This window comes from Rutidosis leptorrhynchoides, chromosome 3 (assembly GCF_046630445.1).
Source record: "Rutidosis leptorrhynchoides isolate AG116_Rl617_1_P2 chromosome 3, CSIRO_AGI_Rlap_v1, whole genome shotgun sequence".
Classification (NCBI taxonomy): domain Eukaryota; kingdom Viridiplantae; phylum Streptophyta; class Magnoliopsida; order Asterales; family Asteraceae; genus Rutidosis; species Rutidosis leptorrhynchoides.
In genome coordinates, this window is record NC_092335.1 from 321,628,545 (window position 1) to 321,639,080 (window position 10,536).

At 29.6% G+C, this 10,536-nt stretch overlaps 1 protein-coding gene across 3 annotated transcripts; it reads right to left on the reverse strand.

The window, feature by feature from the left end:
• Positions 1 to 222: 222 nt before the first annotated feature.
• Positions 223 to 7,157, reverse strand: LOC139897476 (CBL-interacting protein kinase 32-like). 3 transcript variants are annotated; one of them, XM_071880178.1, is made up of 15 exons: positions 7,002 to 7,157; positions 5,183 to 5,374; positions 4,963 to 5,025; positions 4,767 to 4,838; positions 4,546 to 4,653; positions 4,382 to 4,462; positions 4,236 to 4,289; positions 3,581 to 3,706; positions 3,404 to 3,493; positions 2,882 to 3,004; positions 2,075 to 2,185; positions 1,517 to 1,630; positions 1,384 to 1,440; positions 1,191 to 1,265; positions 223 to 500 (listed from the first exon to the last, which is right to left on the reverse strand). In XM_071880178.1, the coding sequence occupies exons 2-15, from the start codon at positions 5,354 to 5,356 to the stop codon at positions 426 to 428; spliced, it is 1,323 nt and encodes a 440-aa protein (XP_071736279.1). In that variant the 5' UTR covers positions 5,357 to 5,374; positions 7,002 to 7,157; the 3' UTR covers positions 223 to 425. The 3 variants fall into 3 exon arrangements, with proteins under 3 accessions (XP_071736279.1, XP_071736278.1, XP_071736280.1); XM_071880177.1 differs by lacking the exon at positions 7,002 to 7,157 and adding an exon at positions 6,730 to 6,947; XM_071880179.1 differs by lacking the exon at positions 7,002 to 7,157 and adding an exon at positions 5,654 to 5,670.
• Positions 7,158 to 10,536: the final 3,379 nt, after the last annotated feature.

Below are 10,536 nucleotides of genomic sequence, written 5' to 3' on the forward strand. Positions count from 1 at the left end.
ACTTAAATTAGTACGACACATTAGGAGATAGAGCAATAATGAAGTAATTTCTACGTTTTATTCTGAGTTAGTCGAGAATCAGGTGGTCATACTGTCAACGTTAGATTGGCATTATACTTTGTGTTGATTTGGACACACAATAGTAATAAAATGAAAATTTGAAACATACAAAGTAAACATATATAACTTGATACAAACTATTAAAGTTAAATATATATTCCCCAACTTTGCGTATCAAATCGTTGTTTAATACTTGGTTCAAGGGACAAAAAGAAAAAAAATTAAATGTAGAGAATTTTACTTTTGCCTTTAGCTACACTTGATATTCATTCATATAAGTGAAAATTGTCCATTAATATACGATGATAAGACAACATAATATGCAGCAGTGAAGGAGAAAAACTGCATAAAAATTTCGAAAGTTGCTACTTGGGTTCTTGCATTTCCTCTTCTGTCTTCCAAACAACGTGTTTGAGGCTACTGGAAAGGCGTTTGTAGAACTGCAACAAACAGAGATAAAACACAAATTCAGAACCTAAGAATATAGTCGCAGAATGTATATAATTAATTAATTAATTATAAAACGATTAGTCAAACGCTGACTAATAATAATTGACAACGTAATGCCTAAACCTATGAGCATAACCGTATAATATATTTATTGTTGGTTATTAATTAAAGGAAATCAAATGTAACAAATATGGAGAGCTTTGGTCAGCAAGACTCATCTGAACCCTGATACCCAACTAGTCGTCTAGTCCAACCAGCCCAATTTGCTACCTCAATCAATCAATTAAATATTATATCAAGAGAAATTAACAATAAACAAAAAAGGTGCTACGCACTTTTCAAATAGAGGTGTACCACGATACAAAACCAACCAAAGAGAAGTAGTGAACGTAATAAGTGAAACAAAAACGGGAGAAATGACTCCTATAAATCCTCAATAAAGGGAGTTTTATTACTACATTTAAACACTTATATTATATTATATTATATTATATTATATTATATTGTATAGTTCCTGAAGAAACTATGTAAACCATACAGCTTTCTGACTGGAAAAAGATATAAAACATATAAACTTTAGATTCATAGTGATTATATGTACATGATTAATATTTTGTTAAACAACCATAATCATGTACAAAAGAAAACAAATTGCTACTCGAATTAAATGAATAACATACCTTATGAAATTCTAGTGTATCTCCTTTTGCTTTTCTCACTTCAACCATGTGAAGAGAGGGTGCTACTTGAAATACCTAGTAAACGGGTACAATATGTAATGCGAATTTGAGAAAACGAACCGAAAAAGAATATCTTTCTGTCAAAATTAATTCATAATTATTGATTACGCATCACAGCATCACAACATCGTACCTCGGTGGAAATATTCAGATTTCCTTTTCTCCCAGCTTTGATATTATTAAGCCTTAACTGAGATGAGAAACAGAGAGTGATTACTCACCAAAAATATTAAAGTTGAAGTTTAAAGTAAAGGCAATTGAAATACCTTATAGTTTTTCTTGTGAACATCAAAACCAAGAGGCTTTGCCGCTTCTTCGATTTTACTAACTATCTCATTTGCAGGGCATTTCGATGTGAATCTTGTCTCCCTTTTGAATCCCTACAAACACAAGTATTACACTTTAGATACAAGTTTGAATGACCCACATAGAATTTTACTTTGACCATGACTACAGTCTACAGGTGGCATTTTCAACCCATTTACTTATGGATGGTCGTGTTGTAGCTCTAACAGGTCAAGCTGGTCAAAATGGCTTAAACGAAAACAGGTGGAAAGTCGCCTGACATGTAATTTCAGTACATAGAAATTCCTATGTTATTATAAACTTTAAAATATAGTAACACTTTGCAAGTAGCCTAAATTTGTAAATGATATTTGACTAGCACCATATAACACCTATTATTACCCATTACTCAACCCGGCCATATTGCCACCTCTACTCTTGAAGATCCTTGATACGCATAGTGATTCACAAAACATGAGTAAGAATCTGAAATATCAATAACAAAAGGCTACAGAGATAAATAAAAAAGTATAATTAACCTGTTCTATCTCAAAAAGATTCCCAAGGTTAAGCCCCTTAGACATTGAAATAAGCTCGAAAGCATTCATGGCAGCTGGATGTTCTTCTTTCTTTTCTGTCACATGATACTCCTGTTGGAAAACAAATATATTTATTAACATTGTGAAAGCGTGTTAGGCATTCGAAGGTTTAACGGGTCAGAAAAGCTTGAATTTAATAATCTGGATTAAGGCATGTAAAGTTAAGAAGAAAAGAAAATAAACTTAATAATGCAACAACTTAAAAAAAAAAAAAAAAAACATCAAACGATATGTCGAGTACATTTCAGGCCAAAATCTTACACATGTGACGCCAATGCACCTCCATCAAATTAAACGAACAATATCCTATTCCTCCAACCAGATGTTGAAACTAGACGTGGCAACTTTGACCCATTCACTTATGAGTGGGTGGTTCTGCTTTACCTCAAATGGGTCAAATATCAAGGGTATAGTAAAAAGGGGAATGGTCAAATGGGTCGAACGATATGCAAATCTCCTAATGTCCATCGTCAGTGCTAAGACCTTATAAGTCAATTAACTCCCTGATCTAGATTAACCGATGGTCAATCGTGGTTTTAGTCTTACAAGCCTAGTGGTCTGATTCCATTTAAATTAACGTGAGCAATAAATACCACCTCGGGCTAAGAATCTGAGATAGAAAACCTTATGAACTAAACTGGACATTTCTTTACATCTAAAAAAAAAAATATCACTTGGTGACGTTCTTTGAGATTATTGTATGTAATAATATAATATAAATATAATAGAATGAAGTTGGTAACTCACTTCTGAATCTTGAAAAGCTGCTTCTACATCATCAAAATTTGCCTCTTCTTTCTCGATAAATTCAGGCTGTTTAAAATCTTTTTTAAACCAATCATCATTCAAAAGCTCAGGTATTGTGATTCGCTGCAGTAAAAAAGGAGGGTGCTAAATTAAGGTAGGCATACTTATTGATTTGTATATAGGCTTTGATCAATGTGATGCAAACATTTTAAGGAGCCTAACAACTCGTTAATAAAGAGTGTAACAGTTATATTACACATCATTTGGTGAAAGCTAAATCAAAATTTCCAATGATTTTTACTTTCTTACCTCTCTTTTAACAACATTTTTAACTTGAAGTTGCAATAATAAGTTTTTAGTTTTTTTTTATACAATGAATGATGGTATTAACATTATCTAACTAATTAGGGGTCAATCATCAGTTTCATACCAGCTGTTAAAAATTATAACTATGTGTTCAGTACATATTTTTAGTATAATGACGATGTTTTAAAACTGAAATGCAGTTAATTATATACTGACCGTCATGGGATTGGGATCCAATATCCGAGCTATTAACTTCATGGCGTTAAAAGAGACCCATGGAGGACAAGTAAACTCTGCAGCCGAAATCTATAAATGCACACCGCCAAAGTAGTTTATAGTAAGATAAATGCAATAGGGGACCAACCGTACAACACACTTGAATACGATACTAACTTTTTTATAAAGGTTCATAAGATTTGAATCATCAAATGGCAAGTAACCTGCAAGCAGTACAAACAGTATGACCCCACACGACCATAAATCTGCAGTAGCACCATCATACCCTCTATCATTCAAGACCTGAAATTACCAAAATGAAAAAGTTTGTTATTTAAAATTTATTTTGACAAACATTATATTAATAAGATTGTTCTTATAACAAATACTTGAGTACTTGACACATAACTTATGGATGAAAAAGTATTGAAAAAAAACAGCTCAACCTGACCAGACCCATTAAGGTGACATAGAAGCCACAATTTCCCAATAAATAAAATATCCTTTTTTTTTTTTTTTGTGCCCATAAAGGACTATGATTACAATTTGGTGCTTAAAAGAGTCTCTGATTTGAAAATGGTTGCAATTGAGGTAATATCCGAAAATGGTTTAGAACCAGAGATTCTTTTATACACCAAATTGAAATTGTAGTTCTTTAGAAGCAAAGGAAAAAATGATATCCCTTTTATCGGGAATTGTGATTTTTATGTTACTTTTTTGGGCAATTTGCCCGACCCGTTTTGACACATTACCCAAATGGCTTGACCCACTTTTTTCCATCTCAAGTATGGATAATGAAAATGGTTGCAACATAATGAATAGTTGTTTGTACCTCAGGAGCGACATAATTTGGAGTCCCACAAGTTGTGTGAAGCAAACCGTCATCCTTTAAAATGAAAAAATAATAAATATTAGACATTTCGTCTATGAAATAACCCTGAAATTGATGAGTTTATATACGAATAGTTTGAATTTTACCCGAACTTGTCGAGAAAGTGCACTTAATCCAAAATCTGAAACTTTTAGGTTTCCAGAAGCATCTAGAAGCAAATTTTCCGGCTGCGGTGAAAAAGAATGTTCAGAACTAGTGAAGTGAAACAATAAAATACGTATCGAAATCAATTAATATTTATATTTACTACCTTTAAATCTCTATGATAGACACCCCTACTATGGCAATAATCAACAGCATTGATAAGCTGTTGAAAATATTTTCGAGCTTCATCTTCCTGCATTCGCCCATGGTTCACCTTCACAATCAAACTTTAACATTAAGGCGACTCCAAATAAAGCAACATATATATCAACAAGCTTTTTTTATATATATTTTTAAGAAAAAGAAAATATACAAATATTAAATTACAATTTTATCAAAAAGCTCTCCCCCTGTGACAAACTCCAGTACAATAAAAATCTTGGTCTTGCTCCCCATAACCTGAAAACACAGAACACTGGCTGTTAAAGGGTACATTACAAAATTTCAAAGTTACATACTGTTTAGCTGGACTCCATAGATATTACACAAAAAAAAAAAAAAAAAGAAAAAAAGAAAAAAAGACCTCGAATAAGCGGACGACATTTGGATGCTTTATCAACTTCATAGTTGCTATTTCCATTTTTATCTGCATCATGGAGATAAATCAGACAATACATAAGGAAGAAACAGATTCGAATCTAACTTTACAGAAGATGTTGAAAGCTTATAAGAACATCGATACGTGATATTGTTAAAATATATTAAGAATTGATAACAAGTATCATTAAAGATTATGAAATAACCTGTTCAGCCATTTTATGTTTAACAACTTTTTCCTTATCAAGAATTTTGATAGCAACAGGTTCACCAGTTTCAGAATTTCTCGCAAACTTCACTTTTGCAAAAGTTCCTTCACCGATGGTCCTTCCCACCTCATATTTACCAATTCTTCGCTTAACTTTTGTCACAGCATTCATTATATTCTTGCTTATTATCTGAATATAAAAAAAAAAACAAAATTCTCGTATCAGAGCTTCAACAATACCAACTCACATGAAGTTTACTTCTGAATCAGTTCTAGAACATTTTTATATTACATTTTTTTTCTTTCTTTTTTTTTTTTTTTACTTTTTCGAGATATAGAAGGATGGCGCCTAAAGAAAAAACATGTTATTAATCTGATTACAGTAGAAAACTACATTAGAAAACTAGATAATTACTAAACATAATACATCTAATCCAAATAATATATTCTCTAGAATATTCTCTAATACCTTCTATCCTCTATATGTCAAATCTAAAACTTCATGAGAATAAAACACATCTTATTCTATTTAGAATTGATTTCATGTCCTCAAATATGGCATCTCTAAACGGGTAAACGGATAAGATTTTCCGCTACCCCGGAAGGGGAGTATCTTTTGCTCAGATGCACCCTTCACTAAGATTTTGCTAAAAGATTTGATCACATCAATGGCTAGAGGTATGAGGTTTATGATGTTTAACCACTTAATATACATTGTAAATTATGATAATTAAGAATAAACAATCTACTATCAAATAGAACACAACTTACTCAACTCACTAATCCCAATTAACAAATTAAACATTCAATCACTTTTACATCCACTACAAAGTAAAAATAATCAATTCAAAGTCCATATCTTGCAAGAACTTCACTTTTTTTTTCTTTTCTTTTCTACAAGTACAAGAAACAATAACCTTAACAATAAAATCATTTAGATCGTTACTTTTAGAACACACAAGAATAACTTCATAACAAGTAAAAAAAATTGCCGTTCAAAAAAAAAATTTAAAAATAAAATAAAATAAACTATCATATTCTATTTAGAATCGATTTCGTGTCCACATATCTGGCATCTCTACTAGAAAACTACACCCTTCACTAAGATTTTGCTTAAAGATTATACTTTTCTAAAAATTTACATGATCTGCATGCAGTGATTGAATCGAATCAAATCAAATAGCAAGAGGTATCAGGTTTATGATCTTTAACTATTAATTATGCAATGTGAATTCTGATAATTAGGTGCCCACACAACATACTTAACTCACTAATCCCAATTAACAAATTAAACATTCAATCACTTGTTCATCCACCATAAGAAAGTATCAATTCCAACTCCATATCTACAAAGAATTCACTTTATATTTTTCTTTTAAGAACACACAGGAACTACTTCATATCATAACAAATAAACAAAACAAAATAAATAAACACTTATAACTTGGGAAAAAAAAAACAAATAATTAACAAATAAACACAAACACAAACTTAATACTCCCTAGTACATAACTAGTTAAAGTAAAGAATTTGTGTTAGATATAACCTGAGAATCTAGATGTAGAGGAAACTGAGATGAAACAGAGCACAACAGAAACAAAAATTTTGAATGATGATACAACACAACAGAAAACAAGTATGATTTGAAAGGGAAATTGCTAACTAGTGATGATTATGATTGTGTTATTGAAAGGAACAAAGAGAAGGTGAATCTTAAAATAGATATAACACTGTAAGTTTTATAAGTTGATATGATGATATGATATACGGAGTACGATACTATATGCTATATTTATACTTTTATACTACATACATACATGTGAGTGATGATTTAAGAGACGAGTGAATGAGCAAGAGACCGTCCAAAAGAGTCCAGATATGAAATGACACCAGGCCACCACCAGTTTGAGGTGGGTTCCATGTGACACAACTACTGTTATGTTCTTGGATCTTGTACGGATACGGATATATGATCATATGATATGTGCGCCTACCTTTTACCTACCTGTCTATATTATTTTATTGGATGGATATAATATACTCACTCATATACATCATCTACGAACAGTCATATAATCTTATCTATATACTTACTCCTTTAAAATAATATATATAGCGTATACATACACGTATTTACAAATTTATATTCATCTAATTCTAATATTTATTTATTTGTTTTGAACTATATATATCCATTTATCTATCTATCTATCTATATATACATTATTATAAAGCGCGTGCTTATAATCCTACGTGTCAATTTCTCAATTAATCTGAATTAAATAATCTTACGTGTCATTTTCTTAATAAACCTGAATTAAATAATCATACATGTTATTTTCTTTAATTAAACTGAATTAAATAATTATAACTCTCTAAAATAACTCAGAATTACTCTTCCTTAACTAAATATATGCTTTATATACGTAAATAATAATCATCTTACAAATATTATAAATATAAATATTATATACGTAAATATTAAGTCCATAATCATCTTATCTTAATTTTATAAATATTATATACGTAAATAAAATACTCCAATAATTATCTAAATTAAATACTTATACGTAACATAATAATAATAATAATAATAATAATAACTATTATTTTTATTATCTTAATTATATGACTTAATTATCTAAATTTATATGATTATAATATTTTCCGTAACATTTATAAGTAAGATTCATATTCAAATAATCATAAAATTGTTTCAACGGACGGGTTCATTATCTATGCGTTAGTATTTAATACTAAAGTTTTCGATACAAATGTTATTGATAATAAATGGATTTTTTCAATTGTATATATATTTTACATTTGATAAGTATGAATACTAGCGTTATCGAATACTAATTTTTACAGCTTTCGTGCAACGCACGGGCTCATAAAACTAGTATATATATATATATATATATATATATATATATATATATATATATATATATATATATATATATATATATATATATATATATATATATATATATATATATATATATATATATATATATATATATATATATAGAGGCAGGATCAATGGGGAAGTAACCAATCGGGGGAAGCGGGGGGAAGCAAAATTTTTTTTTCTTCATTTTTTTGGAATTTTTTTCCTGCATCAAGATCACACGAAAATATGAATATTTAGAAAAGACACTTCGTGATGAATGTTATTATTTAAGCGGGAAAACGATCGACAAAAATAACATTCAAGATAATATTGTTCGTGAAGAATGTGAACGTTTTTTTTCTTCATGTTTTGTGAAGTAAAATTTAGCCCGATTTAGAGTTTAGGGTTTGGTGTTTTGGGTTTATTCCATAAACCCAAAACACCAAACCCTAAACCCTAAAAACCTAAACTCTAAACCATTCGTTTTAAAAACTCAATCTAAATCCTAAATCTGAACTCTAAATCTAAACCCTAAACCCTAAATTTTTAAACCCTATAAACCCTAATATCTAAACCCTAATAGCTAAAGCCTCGACATACGCTCGAAAAACACGATAATTGTTATATATTACTTCTTCGAGCGTTTTTCCGCCAAAATAAAAATATTTATCACAAAGTGTCTTTATTAAATGTTCATATTTTCATCCCATCTATAATGTTCGTGAACAAAGTTTTTTCAAAAAATGAAAAAAAAAGTTTTTGCTTCCCCTCTTTACCCCTGATTGGTTACTTCCATCTTGATCCTACTAATATATATATATATATATATATATATATATATATATATATATATATAGGGGCAGGATCAATGGGAAGTAACCAATCGAGGGGAAGCGGGGGGAAGCAATTTTTTTTTTCGTTTTTTTTAGAATTTTTTTCAGACATCAAGATCACACGAAAATATGAACATTTAAAAAAGATACTTCGTGATGAATGTTATTATTTAGGCGGGAAAACGATCGACAAAAATAACATTTAAGATAATATTGATCGTGAAGAATGTTGACGTTTTTTTTTTTTTTTTTTTTTTTTTCATGTTTTGTGAAGTAAAATTTAACCCGATTTAGGGTTTAGGGTTTGGTGTTTTGGGTTTATCCCAAAACCCTAAACTCTAAACCATTCGTGTTAAAAAATTAATCTAAATTCTAAATCTAAACCTTAAATCTAAACCCTAAATTTCTAAACCCTAATGTCTAAACCCTAATATCTAAACCCTAATATTTAAACCCTAATATCTAAAAGTTCAACATACGCTCGAAAAATACAATAATTGTTATATATTACTTCTTCGAGCGTTTTCTGCCAAAATAAAAACATTTATCACAAAGTGTCTGTATTAAATGTTCATATATTCATCCAATCTATAATGTTCGTGAACAAAGTTTTTTAAAAAAACGAAAAAAAAACTTTTTGCTTCCCCCCGCTTATCCCTAATTGGTTACTTCCCCCTTGATCCTGTATATATATATATATATATATATATATATATATATATATATATATATATATATATATATATATATATATATATATATATATATATATATATATAGGGTCATAATCAAGAGGGAAGCACTTTTTTGGGAGAAGGGGGAAGTAAAAATAATTTTTTATTTTTTCGTTGTTTTCAAATTTTTTTTCCAACATTAAGAGCACGCGAAAATATGAACATTTAAAAAATATACTTTGTGATGAATGTTATTATTTTGGCGGGAAAACGCTCGAAGAAAAAACTGATAACATGCATCATGCGTAATGTTATTCCTGAATGTTATTTTTTCGAGCGTTTTTTTCCCATCATTTGTGAAGTTTTTTTTTAAGATTTAGCCTAATTTAGAGTTTAGGGTTTAGGGATTAGGGATTAGGGCTTAGGGTTTAGGCCCTAAACTCAAAACCCTAAACCCTAAGCCATAATCCCTAAACCCTAAACTCTAAACCATTCGTGTTAAAAATTCAATCTAAACCCTAATTTCTAAATCCTAAACCCTAATTTCTAAACCCAAAACCCTAATTTCTAAACCGTAATAGCTAAACCCAAATTTTCAACCCCTAATTTCTAAGCCATAATTTTTTAACTCTTAAAAACAAACTCAGAAGCAAAACATTCATTGCAATGAATGTTATCATTTATTTCTTCGAGCGTTTTTCGGTGAAAATAATAACATTCATCACGAAGTATCTTTTTTAAATCTTCATATTTTCACGTGATCTTGATGCCTGAAAATTTTTTTAAAAACAAAACGAAAAAAATTGCTTCCCCCTACTTCCCCCCAAAAAAGTGATTCTCTCTTGATTAAAACACTATATACATATATATAAAACACATAGTTTTCGAAGCTTGTGATTGAAAGTTATTTATGGACATATATATATATATATATATATATATATATATATAT

Excerpts from the sequence above, each read along its gene's own strand:
- LOC139897476 (XM_071880178.1), bottom strand. The coding sequence starts at position 5,356 with ATGAATGCTGTGACAAAAGTTAAGCGAAGAATTGGTAAATATGAGGTG. Across the intron at positions 4,463-4,545 it reads TCTATCATAGAGATTTAAAG|CCGGAAAATTTGCTTCTAGA; the intron begins GTAGTAAATATA and ends TTTTCACCGCAG. Across the intron at positions 3,005-3,403 it reads TGGATCCCAATCCCATGACG|CGAATCACAATACCTGAGCT; the intron begins GTCAGTATATAA and ends TTTTTACTGCAG.